Source organism: Ornithorhynchus anatinus, chromosome X1, assembly GCF_004115215.2.
Source record: "Ornithorhynchus anatinus isolate Pmale09 chromosome X1, mOrnAna1.pri.v4, whole genome shotgun sequence".
Classification (NCBI taxonomy): domain Eukaryota; kingdom Metazoa; phylum Chordata; class Mammalia; order Monotremata; family Ornithorhynchidae; genus Ornithorhynchus; species Ornithorhynchus anatinus.
Window position 1 is genome coordinate 106,816,964 of NC_041749.1, and position 14,483 is coordinate 106,831,446.

At 51.7% G+C, this 14,483-nt stretch overlaps 1 protein-coding gene across 1 annotated transcript; it reads left to right on the forward strand.

Moving 5' to 3' along the window:
* The first annotated feature begins 7,469 nt into the window (after nucleotides 1–7,469).
* Nucleotides 7,470–11,696, forward strand: ATP5F1D (ATP synthase F1 subunit delta). Its single transcript, XM_003428853.4, has 5 exons — nucleotides 7,470–7,711; nucleotides 9,461–9,614; nucleotides 10,203–10,291; nucleotides 11,008–11,138; nucleotides 11,409–11,696. The coding sequence occupies exons 1-4, from the start codon at nucleotides 7,580–7,582 to the stop codon at nucleotides 11,128–11,130; spliced, it is 498 nt and encodes a 165-aa protein (XP_003428901.1). The 5' UTR covers nucleotides 7,470–7,579; the 3' UTR covers nucleotides 11,131–11,138; nucleotides 11,409–11,696.
* The last annotated feature ends 2,787 nt before the right edge of the window (nucleotides 11,697–14,483 follow it).

Genomic DNA, 14,483 nt, shown 5'->3' on the forward strand with positions numbered 1-14,483 from the left:
AAGTCACCATTGATGTCCTTCTTGCCAAATCCAAAGGCCTCTACTCCATCCTAATCCTCCTCAACCTCTCAGCTGCCTTCAACACTGTCGACCATCCCCTTCTCCTGGAAACAATGTCCAACCCTGGCTTCACTGACACTGTCCTCTCCTCGTTCTTTTCCTAAGTGCTGAGGGGCTGGCCGAGGGGAGAAGAGCAAAGGGAGCAAGTCAGGGTGATGCAAAAGGAGTGGGAGATGAGGAAAATTGGGGCTTAGTCTGGGAAGGCCTCTTGGAAAAGGTGTGCCTTCAGTAAGGCTTTGAAGGAGGGGAGAGTAATTGTCTGTTGGATTTGAGGAGGGAGGGCATTCCAGGACAGAGGTAGGACGTGGGCCAGGTGTTGGGGGCGAGATAGGCGAGATTGAGACACAGGTTAGCATCAGAGGAGCGAAGTCTGGGGACGGGGTTGTAGAAGGAGAGAAGCAAGGTGAGGTAGGAGGGGGCAAGGTGATGGACTGCTTTAAAGCCAATGGTGAGAGGAGTTTTTGTTTGATATGGAGGTGGATGGGCCACCACTGGAGATTTTTAAGAGGGGTTGGGGAGGTGACATGTCCTGAACGTTTCTGTAGAAAAATGATCCTGGCATTGGACTAGAGTGGGGAGAGGTAGGAGGTTGGGAGATCAGCAAGGAGCCTGATGCAGTAATCTAGGTGGGATAGGATGAGTATTAACGTGGTAGCAGTTTGGATGGAGAGGAAAGAGCAGATTTTAGCGATGTTGTGAAGGTGGGACAGACAGGATTTGATGACAGATCAAATATTTGGGTTGATTGAGAGAAAGGAATCAAGGATCCCGTCATTACTATTATAAGGATAATGCCAAAGTTGCAGGCTTGTGAGACGGGAAGGATGGTGGTGCCATCTCCAGTGACAGGAAAGTCCAAGGGAGGACAGGGTTTGGGTGGGAAGATGAGGAGCTCTGCTTTGGACAAGTTAAGTTTGAGGTGACGGGAGGACATCCAAGTAGTGATGTCTTGAAGGCAGGAGGAGATGCGAGCCTGGAGAGAGGGAGAGGGATCAGGGGAGGAGATGTAGATTTGGGGATCATCTGCGAAGTGATGGTAGTTGACTTTGGGTGTCCCACCGACACTCGAAATTAACATAACCAGAACAGAACTCTTCATCTTCCCACCCAAATTCTGCCTTCCCCCTGACTTTCTCATCACTGTAGACAACACCACCGCCTTCCTTGTCTCATAAGCCTGTAACCTTACTATTGCCTGCAACTCATGTCTCTCATTCAACGCACATATTCAGTCTGTCACCAAATCCTGCCGGTTCTACCTTTACAACTTTGCTAGAATCCGCCCATTCCTCCCCCATCCAAATTGCTACTATGCCAATCCAAACACTTATCCTATCTCACCTTGAGTACTGCATCAGCCTCCTCACTGACCTCTCTGCCTCCTGTCTCTCCCCTCTCCAGTCCATACTTCACTCTGCTACCTGGATCATTTTTCAAAAAAAAAATGTTCAGATCATATCTCCCCATTCCTCAAAACCCTCCAATGGTTGCCTATATACTTCCACATCAAACAGAAACTCCTTACCGTGGGCTTTAAAGCACTTAATCAGCTCACCCCCTCCTACTTCAACTCAATGATCTCTTACTACAACCCAGCCCGCACACTTTGTTCCTCTCATACCAACCTCCTCACTGTACCTCGATCGCATCTGTCTCACCCTGACCCCTTGCCCATGTCCTCCGTCTGGCCTGGAACTCCCTCCCACTTCATTTCTGACAGACCAGCAATCTCCCCACTTTCAAAGCCTTATTAAAATAATATCTTCAAGAGGCCTTCCCTAAACCTTCACCTCCCCTATTTGCCCTCCCTTCTGCTTGGATTTGTACCCCTTAAGCACTTGATACTCACCTCACGCTCAGCCCCACAGCACAGCACTCAGAGAAGCAGCGTGGCTCAGTGGAAAGAGCATGGGCTTGGGAGGCAGAGGTCATAGGTTTGAATCCTGGCTCTGCCACTTGTCAGCTATGTGACTGTGGGTGAGTTACTTAACTTCTCTGTGCCTCAGTTACCTCAGCTGTAAAATAGGGATTAAGACTGAGCCGCACGGTGGACAACCTGATTACCCTGTATTTCCTCCAGCTCTTAGAACAGCGCTCTGCACATAGTAAGCACTTAACAAATACCACATTATTATTATTGTTATTACTTTTGTACATATCCTTATACTCTGTCTTTTCCTCTGGCTGTAATTTATTTTAATACTGGTTTCCCTCTCTATTCCGTAAGTTCTTTATGGGCAGGGTTCATGTCTATGAATTCTATTGTATTGTAGCCTCCTAAGTGCTTAATACAGTGCTCTGCCAGTAAGCACTCAATAAATACCATTGGTGGACTGATTGATGGATTGATTGATTGATTGGCTGAAGGAGAGAGGTTTGGGCTGGAGAGGTAAGCTCATTTTGAGCAGAGAAGGTGTCTCCTAATTCTGCTGTATTGTACTCTCCCAAGCACTTAGTACAGTGCTCTGCACATAGTAAGCACTCCATAAATACCATTGATTGATTGGGCTGCCAGGCTTTCCACCATCTCTCTCCATTTAGCATATCTGCTCTCTTCACCCGCTACTCCCCACTTCATTCATTCATTCAATCGTATTTATTGAGCGCTTACTGTGTGTAGAGCACTGTACTAAGCGCTTGGGAGAGTACAACAATAAACAGACACATTCCTGGTTCTAATCCTGACCCCTTCCAGGTCACAGAGTTTAGGAAGAGTGAGATAAGCATTAGAGAGGGAACATTTTATATTGAGAAGCAGTGTGGCTTGGTGGAAAGAGCAGAGCCTTGGGAGTCAGAGGATGTGGGTTCTAATCCCAGCTCCTCCACTAGTCTGCTGTGTGACCTTGGGCAAACCACTTAAATTCTCTGTGCTTCAGCTACTTCATCTGTAAAATGGAGATTTAGAATGTGAGCCCCACGTGGGGCAACCTGATTACCTTGTATCTACCTTAGTGCTTAGAACAGTGAAGCAGCGTGGCTCAGTGGAAAGAGCACGGGCTTTGGAGTCAGGGCTCATGAGTTCAAATCCCAGCTCTGCCGCTTGTCGGCTGTGTGACTGTGGGCAAGTCACTTAACTTCTCTGTGCCTCAGTTCCCTCATCTGTAAAATGGGGATTAAGACTGTGAGCCCCACGTGGGACAACCTGATTCCCCTATGTCTACCCCAGCGCTTAGAATAGTGCTCGGCACATAGTAAGCGCTTAACAAATACCAACATTATTATTATTATTATTAACAGTGCTTGGCACATAGTAAGTGCTTAACAAATCACCTTGCCACTTCCTACCTCTCCTACCTTCTCTCTTTCTACCGCCCACCCCGCACGCTCCGCTCCTCTGCCGCCCACCTCCTCACCGTCCCTCGGTCTCGCCCATCCCGCCGTCGACCCCCGGGCCACGTCCTCCCGCGGTCCCGGAACGCCCTCCCTCCTCACCTCCGCCAAACTGATTCTCTTCCCCTCTTCAAAACCCTACTTAAAACTCACCTCCTCCAAGAGGCCTTCCCAGACTGAGCTCCCCTTCTCCCTCTACTCCCTCTACCGCCCCCCCTTCACGTCTCCGCAGCTTAACCCTCTTTTCCCCCCATTTCCCTCTGCTCCTCCCCCTCTCCCTTCCCCTCCCCTCAACACTGTACTCGTCCGCTCAACTGTATATATTTTCATTACCCTATTTATTTTGTTAATGAAATGTACATCGCCTCGATTCTATTTAGTTGCCATCGGTTTTTACGAGATGTTCTTCCCCTCGACTCTATTTATCGCCATCGTTCTCGTCTGTCCGTCTCCCCCGATTAGACTGTAAGCCCGTCAAACGGCAGGGACCGTCTCTATCTGTTGCCGACTTGTTCATTCCAAGCGCTTAGTACAGTGCTCTGCACATAGTAAGCGCTCAATAAATACTATTGAATGAATGAATGAATGAATGAACAAATACCATTTTTATTATTATTATCATTATTCCCTGCTCGACATGGTGTGCCGGCTTCTCCCAAGCTAACCTCCAGACTGTACCTCTCTCTCAATTTTTTTCACCTCTGACCCTTCCCTTATGCTATTCCCATGACTGAAACTCCGCCCCCCCCCCCCCCCAATCTCCCTCCTCCTCATCTTCAAGTCATGATTTAGTGGAAAAAGCATGGGCCTGGGAGTCAGGAGACCTGGGTTCTAGCCCCAGCTTCTGCCACTGGCCTGCCATGTGACCTGGGTCAAGTCACTTAATCTTTTTGTGCTTCAATGTCCTTATTAGTAAAATAGTAAAATTAGTAAAATTAGTAAAATGTTGTCCCTCTAAATAATGATGACATTTATTAAGCACTTACTGTGTGCCAAGCACCATTCTAAGCACTGGGGGGGTGAGGGAATACAAGGTAATCCGGTTGTCCCACGTGGGGCTCACAGTCTTAATCCCCATTTTACAGATGAGGTAACTGAGGCACAGAGAAGTGAAGTGACTTGCCCAAAGTCACACAGCTGACAAGTGGCAGGGCCGGGGTTAGAATCCATGATCTCTGACTCCCAAGCCCGTGCTCTTTCCACTGAGCCACGCTCTTCTCTATTTGAAGACTCTCTATCTCTATTAGTCTCTGTTAAACTGTGAGCCCTGTGTGGAATGATTAGCACAGTGCTTGGCACATAGTATACACTTAATAAATCCCATTTTGATCAATAATAATAGTAATAATAAAAGCCTAATAAGGCCCCCCCAAGCTTCCCCAATTAATTCACACCACCCGAGTCACATTGTCCAACAGCCACCCTTAACATTTATGTATTTTATTCCTATCTTTGGCATTAATGTACATATGTATTTCTTTGTTCAATCATTTATTCAGCATATTTATTTGACAGATGTGATCCTTACCACTACCTTTGAGTAGTCCTGTTCTTCCTCCCACTCCTATTTGTAAATCATTTTTGCCTGCTCTGCCATTAGATTGTAAGCACTTTTCATTTATTTATTTTTTTTAGAGTAGCTCCTTGCACGCAAACATACATCTTGCTTCTGTGGTAATCTCCCAAGTGCTTAGTTCACCTAGTAAATACTCAATAAATACCACTGACTAATTGGTTGATTGAGAAGAGCAACCAGGGTGGACTGAAAGGGTTAGGATTTTGCTGATAAAGAGATGCAGGCTGAGAGAAAACAGGATTGAAGTTTACATACATGAAGAGGGTGGGCAGGGCAAATCTCACACCATCAGGATTGTGGAGGGGCCCCTCGCTGAAGCTGCAAGGTGGTAGTTTCAAAACAGACAAGAAGAAACAAGTCTTCACACAAGAGTCAAAGCAGACACTGATGGCCCTCCCATATAGTGGTGCTATTCTGGCTAGGTAGAATAATATGCCACTACAGACACCATTTTCTGGAAGTATTTGGGTTTTGTGAGATTCTAGAACATTTTTCCAGGTGGACCCCTGAACTTCCCATTTTCTCCAGAGCCTTTATGTTACCCTCCCTCAGTGGAAAGAGCACGGGCTTTGGAGTCAGAGGTCATGAGTTCGAATCCCAGCTCTGCCACTTGTCAGCTGTGTGACTGTGGGCAAGTCACTTAACTTCTCTGTGCCTCAGTTACCTCATCTGTAAAATGGGGATGAAGACTGTGAGCCCCACGTGGGACATCCTGATTCCCCTGTGTCTACCCCAGCACTTAGAACAGTGCTCGGCACATAGTAAGCGCTTAACAAATCCCAACATTATTATTATTATTATTATCATTGTGAAATCTGGTGCAGCACCTGAGCTGCAGAAAACCCAATTGCAGGAGTTGTGACAGAGGGAACCTGAGTGCTGAAAATAAAATAATAATAATAATTGTGGTATTAAGTGCTTTCTATGGGCCAAGCAGTGTTCTAAGTGCTAGGGTAAATACAAGATCATCAGGCCCCACATGGGGCTCACAGTCTAAGTACAATGGAGAACGGGTATTAAATCCCCATTTTTCAGATGAGGGAACTGAGGCACAGAGAAGTTAAGTGACTTGCCCAAGGTGACCCAGCAGGCAAGAGGCAGGGATAGGATCAGAACCCAGGTCCTCTGTCTCCCAGCCCTGGGCTCTTTCCATGAGGCCACACTCTTTCTCAAAAAACAGACATAAGACCATCCGGTTCCATATCAGAACCGGGCAGGGGGTAGGTAGGCCAGCCATCTGAAAACTGGACTTGTCCTGTATAAAACTGGACATGGAAAAGCAGCGAGGCTTAGTGGCAAGAGCACAGGCTTGGGAGTCCGTGCCACTTATCAACTGTGTGGCTTTGGGCAAGTCACTTAACTTCTCTGTGCTTCAGTTACCTCATCTATAAAATGGGGTTTAAGACTGTGAGCCCCACGTGGAATAACCTGATCACCTTGTATCTGCCCCAGCACTTAGAACAGTGCTTGACCCTCAGCAAGTGCTTAACAAATATAAATACCATCATTATTATCTAGCCATCCTACCCAGCAGGGAGTAAGCAGCTGGAATGTATTCCCACAGGAACTTTTGCAGGTGAAAATATCAGTAGTCTCAGGAGGGGCTTGGGTAGTCTCTATCCAATGTGATTAACTTGTTCTAAGCACTAAACACCAGTGCTTAGAATAGTGCTTGACACAGAATAAGTGCTTAACAGATACCATAATAATAATTAATGGGCAAGCAGAACATAAGCCACTAAAGGGGAAGTGAGGGTGTAGAGAGAAAAGTGTAGAGGGGATGTAGGATAATAATGATGGCATTTGTTAAGCGCTTACTATGTGCAAAGCACTGTTCTCCATCCCTAGCTGTGAGGCCCAGGGTCCAGGAGGGCCACAGTCACTTGGTTACTCCAATTGTCCTGGTGCTGCTATGAAGACAGAGCCCTGGGCTGGGTGGGCCTCCAGGCTGAAGCGGAAGTGGGCCTTGCTCAGAGCCTTGTAATAATAATAATAATGTTGGTATTTGTTGAGCGCTTACTGTGTGCCAGGCACTGACTAAGCGCTGGGCTGGATACAGGCAAATCAGGTAGGACCCAATCCCTGTCCCACGTGGGGCTCACAGTCTCAATCCCCATTTTACAGACGAGGTGACTGAAGCGCAGAGAAGTGAAGTGACCTTCCCAAGGTCACAGAGCACATAAGCGGCGGACCTGGGATCAGAACCCGCGACCTCCTGACTCCCAGGCCCCGGGCTCCATCCACCACAACGGTGTTGTACTCTTATGACCATCAACTTTCCCTCAGGCTTCCACCTCGATCGTGCCCGGTTCTGCAGCTCAAATTACACCTCGTAAACCTCATGCCTGGATGAAAACTCCTTGACGTCTCGGGGCTACGAAAGGGAAACTGAAGACAAAGCATGAGGGGGAGGAAACGCTGACAGAAAACTACAACTCCCAAGATGCCCGGATGCGCGAAGTGGCGCATGCGCGCCTCTGGGAGGCGCAGCTTGTCCCACCCACCGGCGGACTCCATTTCCCAAGCATCCGCGCGCCGCCCTGCCGCTCGTCCTTGTCCCCTTCGAGGCCGTGGGTTTTCATTCGCTTCCTCGGGTCGCCCCTAGCCTCGACCATGCTGTCCGCCGTGCTCCGCCGCCCCGGCTTTCGCCTAATCCAGCTCGCCCGCTCGTACGCCGAGGCCGCCCCCGCCGCCCAGGCCGGCGGCCTCAACCAGATGTCCTTCACTTTCGCCTCTCCCACCCAGGTACGTGAGGTCGGGCTCGGGGCCCGCCGTTAGGCCGCGGTCCATCGGAGTCGGGGCTGCTGGGGAGCTCGAGGGGCGGGGATGGGAGCGGGACTGGGGTTTGGGGGACATGGGGGGATCCGGGGGGGCGGGGGGAAGAGAAGCCCGGGAGGGGAATGGAGACGGGGAGAGTGGGTAGGGATCTGACCCCCGAGGGAGACCCTATCTCTCTGACCCTCCCACCTTGCCCCTGAAGGAGGCATTGCCCTTGGTGCAGTGACCATCCAAAAACACGAGGGTCACTTTAGGCGGGGCAGCGTGGCTCAGTGGAAAGAGCCCGGGTTTGGGACTAAGAGGTCATGGGTTCGATACCCGGCTCTGCCACTTGTCAGCTTGTGACTGTGGGCAAGTCACTTCACTGGGCCTCAGTTACCTCATCTGGAAAATGGGGATTAAGACTGAGCTTCACGAGGGACAACCTGATTACCCTGTATCCACGCCAGCGCTTAGAACAGTGCTCTGCACATAGTAAGCGCTTAACAAATACCAACATTTTTTATTTTATTTTATTTTTTATAGGGCCCAGCACTGAGATGGGGAGTTAGGACTAGTGTGGGGGGCGAGGGGGGCCATCATCCGCTTCGCGGCCTCTCGCCGCCCCCAGTCTCGGTGCTCTGGTTTCCTCTTTTGGATAGAGCCCGGGCCTGGGAGTCAGAAAGTCATGGATTCTAAGCCCGGCTCTGCCACTTGTCTGCCGTATGACCTTGGACAAGTCACTTCACTTCTCTGTGCCCCAATTCCCTGGTCTGTAAAATGGGGATTGAGACTATGAGCCCCATGTGGGACAGGGACTGTTTTCAACCTGATTAGCTTGTGTCTACCCCAGCGCTTAGAGCAATGCTTGTCGCATAGGAAGCGCTTAATAAGTACCGTACTTCTTCCCCTACCACGGAACCGGGCCCCACTTGCTCAGGCCACTCATTTTCCAGGTAGAGAGACTGAGGCCAACAGAAATGGGTGCCCAAGGTCAGTGGCCAATCAATCAGTGATATTTATTGAGCACTTCCTGTGTGCAGAGCACTGTATTGAGCACTTGGGAGAGTGCAATGCAACAGTTGGTAGACCTGCTCTCTGCTGCCCACAGTGAGCTTACAGTCTAGAGGGGGAGAGCAGGCTGCAAAAGGGACAGTCTCTCCCTGTCCACTAGGGATACTTGGGAGGTGCTCCTGCCAGGCACCTTGTAAGAAAACAGACTGACCTAGTGGAAAGAGCCCAGGCCTGGGAGTCAGAGGACCTGGGTTCCAACCCTGGCGCTGCTACTTACCTGCTCTGTGACCTTGGGCAAGTCCCAGGTGGTGCCTTTCAGGCCTGGGGCTGTGGTTTGGGGAGAATGTGGGCACCCGAAACCCCTGGAAAGTGGGGTGGGGAATGGGGTGCTTCAGTTGCCGATGGAGGGGCAGCTATGTGCAGAGCATGGTACTGGACTGGACACCCCCAGACCCAGAAATTGAAGGTGCGGGCCCTGCCCTTGAGGGGCCCCCAGCCTGAGGGAGAAAGACCTGAATGGGTGAGTGCACCACAATAAGAGTGTGAGCGTAGATAGAAACAATATAGGCGAAAGCAAAGAAATAAATAGATCAGTCCATGAGTGCCGAGGTGTCTTCACCAGGAACCTTCAACTAGGAAGACCTCCTGGAGGAGGTGAATTTTTAAGAAGGGCTTGGAAAGAGGAGCAGCGGGGGCAAACCTCAGGTGCCATTTCATTTCCAGGTATATTTCAACAGTGCCAACGTGAAGCAGGTGGATGTACCTACCCAGAGTGGGGCCTTTGGCATCCTGGCAGCTCATGTCCCCACCCTCCAGGTGCTGAGACCCGGCGTGGTCACGGTGCACGCTGAGGATGGCACAGCCACCAAGTACTTTGGTAGGTGGTAGGGGCCGTGGAGGGGCAGAGGCTTGTTCTGTGTCCCTGGATTCCCTGGTATTTGGTCCCTGGCCTGCTCACCTGCAGCTGGAAGTCATTCCCACCAGGCTAAAGGGAGAATGTATCATCACTGAATCATTATTATTATTATCATCGTCATAATTGGGAACTTGCCTGGGTTCAGCTTGACCTAGGGAGCTGTGAAAGGGTGGTTTGGGCTGAAACTGGAAGAGCCCAACCTGCCTTCTCTCCACCTGCGGCCATTTCAGGACTCCTTAGGCCAGGGCAAGGTGGACTTTGGACCCCATCGAGTGTCCCGTTTCCAGTTCCTAACACACGCCAGGACTCCCAGAGTTCGGCTTTGGGGCCCCGACCAAATCTTGAGAGGGTAGGCATTGAGCTCGACTCCCTGCCTACACCCACCCCCGCCCCCCACTGACCAGTTGTGACCGTCCCCACTGGACTGTGAGGCCCAAGAGCTCAGGGCCCGTGTCTTTTGCCCCTGCTGTGCTCTCCCAAGTGCTTAGTCCAAGTGCTGTGCACACAGTAGGCACTTGGTAAAACCCACTGATCGATTGATCTCTGCAGTGAGCAGCGGCTCAGTGACCGTGAATGCGGACTCCTCTGTCCAGCTGCTGGCGGAAGAAGCAGTGTCTCTGGACATGCTGGACCTGGCGGTGGGTGTCCCTTCTGCTTGGTGTTCCTCTCACCCTTGCTTGGCGGAGGCGGCTGTGATTTTTCTCTGCCGGTCCAGCCTTCGACTGTGGGGAAGGGCAGCGGCAGGGTGATTCACCCTTCTCGAGAACTGCCTGCCTGCGGGGCCACCCCCGCCTCTCCAAAGAGCTCGACCACACGAGGTGGGGGTGGGGGAGGAGGAGTCGGGGGCTCTGCTGCTGTGGACCTGGCCCGGCCCAAATTGCCTTTGCTTTGATCGGAAGGCTGCTTGCCTCTTGAGGGAGGCTGGGCGCCGGGCCAGACTCCTTCCTAATGGCTCATTTTACCATCTCTGCAAAAGGGTGCCTAGCCCGGAATGCCAGTTTTCTGAGAAACTGTCTGCAAGAGCTGCCCATCTCATTGTGGGGAGGAATGGGTGTGGAGCAGGAATTTCCTCCTGCTCCTCCAAAATCTTCACCTCCGCCCCCAGGGGATGGGATGCTCCGGGCTCTGCTGATGCTTTTGGGCCAGAGTCAGGTGGTGTTGGGGGGTAGTGGGTTGGTATGGGAAGCCATTTTAGACCAGCTGGTGGGTTGGGTGGCTGGTGCTCTTCTCCGTCCCCCCTTTCTCTGTAGCTGGGGCAGGAAACGATCCGGATCGGGGGCTGCCAATTTGATTGGGGAGAGGGAGGGGTTTTGCCCCAAGCAGGGGGTTCTTGAGTGACACAGTTCATTTCCAGGTCGCTAAATCCAACTTGGAAAAGGCCAACTCGGAGCTGTCAGGGGTTTCAGACGAGGCCGCCCGGGCGGAGGTCTTGATCAGAATAGAAGCCAACGAAGCCATCGTCAAAGCCCTGGAATAGAGTGACTGGTAAGGGGAGTTCAGGCCCGGATTCTGATGTGACTGTTTCCGTGGCATCAGGACAGCAGGCTCTTGCCCTCCAGGCCTTGGGAGCTTCCTAAGTGCATATCCAGATCCACTGGATCCTCACCCTGCACCCCACTACCCTCTTCCTATCCCCAACCCATGTCCCTGCCATTGCAGGCTGTGACCACTGGGGGGCGACTCAGACCAGCTCACCCACCTTGATTGATAGCTGGGATTTGAGGGGGGTTTTTTGTTTTGTTTTGTTTTTAATAGGCCAAGGGGAGGAAAAAAAAAAAGCGTTTGACCCTCAAACCCATCCTTGAAACTCATCTGGAGTCTGACTGAGCATGTTTCCGCACCAGCCGGTGACTCCCCTCCTCCGGGGGTGGTGGGGTTGGAGTCGAGTCTTGGGTGCCCGGCAGCCATGATCCACCTGTCAGACTTGGATTTCCTGGGCCCATTTCCTCTGCCACATGTGTTTGTCCCCAACCCAAGCAGAGGCTTCCATGGAGAAGTGACCCACCTGATTAAAAAAATGAGGAAGCCCTCCCCGTTCCAACATTTTCTCTGTGGTTTCATTCGTCACCTGATCCAGGCTCGATTCCTCATCCTCCCCTTCAGCACATAAACAAAGGGCCGGGCCTGCTTCACCCCAGCATGGCCCTCGGCCTCTTCTCCCCCACTGGAATAGCAGATCCCTGCCTCGAACACGTGTGCACGCGTGCGCGCAAACACAGATGTGTTGGAAAATTGGCTAGTGGGTGAAAGGAAGGAGCGTGGTCTAGTGGAAGGACCCCACGCTTGGGAATCAGAAGACTTGGGTTCTAGTACCTACTCTGCCACTTGCCTGCTGGGTGACCTTGGGTGAGTCACCTCACTTCCCTGGGGCTCCATTTCCTTATCTGTAGAATGGGGATTCGGTACCTGTTCACCCTCCTACTTAGACTCTGAGCCTCATGTGGGACAGAGAGTGTGTCCAAACCTGATTATCTTGTCTCTCTCTACCCCAGCACTCAGTACAGTGCTTGGCACATAGTAAATTCTTAGCAAGTCCTGCAACTGCTGTATTGTTATTACTGTTGTTATTACGTCTGGTCGGTCAGGCAGGGTTAATGTCCTGCTGCAGGAGGATGGCTAAGGCTAGAGAACAGCGGACACCCCTGGAGCCAGTCCAGACCCTCAAACCCACCTCTTCCCTGCACCCCCCCACCCCGAGAAGATCCTGCAGGAACCAACCATTCTCCTTAAATAACTAATCCCATCTTGCAAAAATCAATATAGATAGAGCACAGGCCTAGGAGTCAGAAGGATCTGGGTTCTAATCTCAGCTCTGCCACTCATCTGCTGTGTGATCTTGGACGAGTCCCTTCACTTCTGGGCCTCAGTTACCTCATCTGTAAAATGGGGATTGAGACTGTGAGCCCCATGAGGGACACAGATTGGGTCCAACCTGATTACCTTGTATCTACCCCAGCGCTTAGTACAGTACCTGGCACATAGTAAGCTTTTAACAGATACCATTTAAAAAAAAAACAAACCGCCAGGCTGGTGGCCCAAAGGGACACGCTCTGGTTTGCTGAGACTATTGAGGGGTGGCTAGTGAGCCTCAGAAGAGAACTGGGAGGTAATGACTCCTCACTTACTGCTCCCCACATGTAATCTGTGAGAGGCCACCACCAGTGAGTGCCTTCATTCCAGTTCTCTGAGCTAGGTGGTTGGGCCGGGGTCACCATTCCCTCCCCATGGGCCACCTTACAGCCTTCCTGAAGAGCGTGACCCTGGGGGAAAGGTCAGGGCCTTTGCCTCAGGGCCCTCCTCCTTTCTCACAGTTGCTTCACACAGTCCTTACTGGCAAGGACCCAGGTGAGTGCCATCCTTCTAAGTGGGGCTGAACCGGATCCAGGCACTACTCTGGCGGCTCAGCTCAGGATTCCAGGCGATCTGAGGCCGGCAGCTCCCGCCTTCACCCAGGGGAGCGGAGATTCGTCTCCATTTCCCCTCCCCTGGGCAGGGCTGGTGGAAAGGAGGGTGGGAGGGAGAGGCTGTCAATCACTCACTCACTCTCCAGCTCTGCCACCCAGGATATTTTCTCAAGCTTCTCTTGCTCCTCTCCTCTCTCTCCTCCCCCCGCCCCTTTTCTTTTGGTGACAAGTAATCCAAAATAGTGTCTCTGGTGTGAGATTTCTCACTTTGGAGTTTATTAAAAGCCTTAAACCGGAGTCACAGAGTCTGTTTGAGCCAGTTCCGACTTCCCTGTTCCGGAGCCCGTGGCTTTCTCTTAAAGGTCAGGCGTTCTGCCTCGCACGTGGGAAGCTGCTTGGTGGGGGAGAGCCGAGCAAGTGCTAATTAAAATGTCTGGAAATACTCCTACATCCCTTCTCTCTTTATTCTCATATTCTCTCTCTCAGGTTTTTTTGGGGGGGCAGTCCCCTGCTGGTTAGGTGACAAGATATGGGGGGGGTTGATCCCACCTCCCCCCCAGAGCCTCCTGAAATTCCTGGATTTGGGGTTGTGCATGTGTTGGGTGGGGGGGTGGGGGGTGCGGAGGGAAGGATCAGGAAGCCTGGCTTTTCCTGCTTTCTCCTGTGAGGTCCAAAAGGGGTTTTGTCCTTATCCCCCTTACCTCCCTCTGGGTGAGGGGTCAGTCACTGCTTGTCAAAGCCCCAAGTGACGGAGATGGGACCCTCTCATGCAATCGGCCTTAGTTCTGTACTATCCCAGTGTTCCTAACCCACCTCTTTTGACTTGAGCTCATCATTTAATGATTAACCTCTTGCTGAGTGGGTCGTCCTCCTTTCAGGCCTGGAAACGGCTTCTCTCCGGCCACCCCAACCAAGGTAGGTCCCCCAGAGCAGATGGTGTGCGCTTAGGGATCTAGAGATTAACTTCCTCTGTAGCGGAGACTGGGATCTGACCCTTGTTTTTGCCCCAAGTGTGATGGCCTCGTGGATCTCCACTCTAGACTATAAGTTCTTGGTGAGTAGGGGCCATGTCTGTGAACCCTGTTGTACTCCCCCAGGTGCTCAGTGCAGTGCTCTGCACCCCTTAAGCGCTCAGGAAATACCATTGATTGTCCTGCCCCCTGATATCGCGCCCCCCCCCCCCCCCCGGTTTCCACCTAGAACCAAAGTTTCCATTCCCCCCGCTTCTTCCATCGTCTCCCTCCCCAGCCTCCACCTCAGCTGTTCCCGTCCCTCACCCCTAGAGGGTGGTGATGCTTGCTTTCCCAGCCTGGGAGAGGTGCCGGGATCCCTCATGTGACTGTTTCCCTGTTCCCAGGAGGATGGGCTCAGACCTGGATGGAGGCTGGAGCCCTAGTGCCCACGAGCTTGTGTGTTGGGAATGAGG

What these genes read in the sequence shown, in the direction of transcription:
- ATP5F1D (XM_003428853.4), top strand. Translation starts at nt 7,580, where the DNA reads ATGCTGTCCGCCGTGCTCCGCCGCCCCGGCTTTCGCCTAATCCAGCTC. An exon ending in CACAGCCACCAAGTACTTTG is followed by an intron (nt 9,615 to 10,202) that starts GTAGGTGGTAGG and finishes TGATCTCTGCAG; the next exon opens with TGAGCAGCGGCTCAGTGACC. An exon ending in TGGACATGCTGGACCTGGCG is followed by an intron (nt 10,292 to 11,007) that starts GTGGGTGTCCCT and finishes GTTCATTTCCAG; the next exon opens with GTCGCTAAATCCAACTTGGA.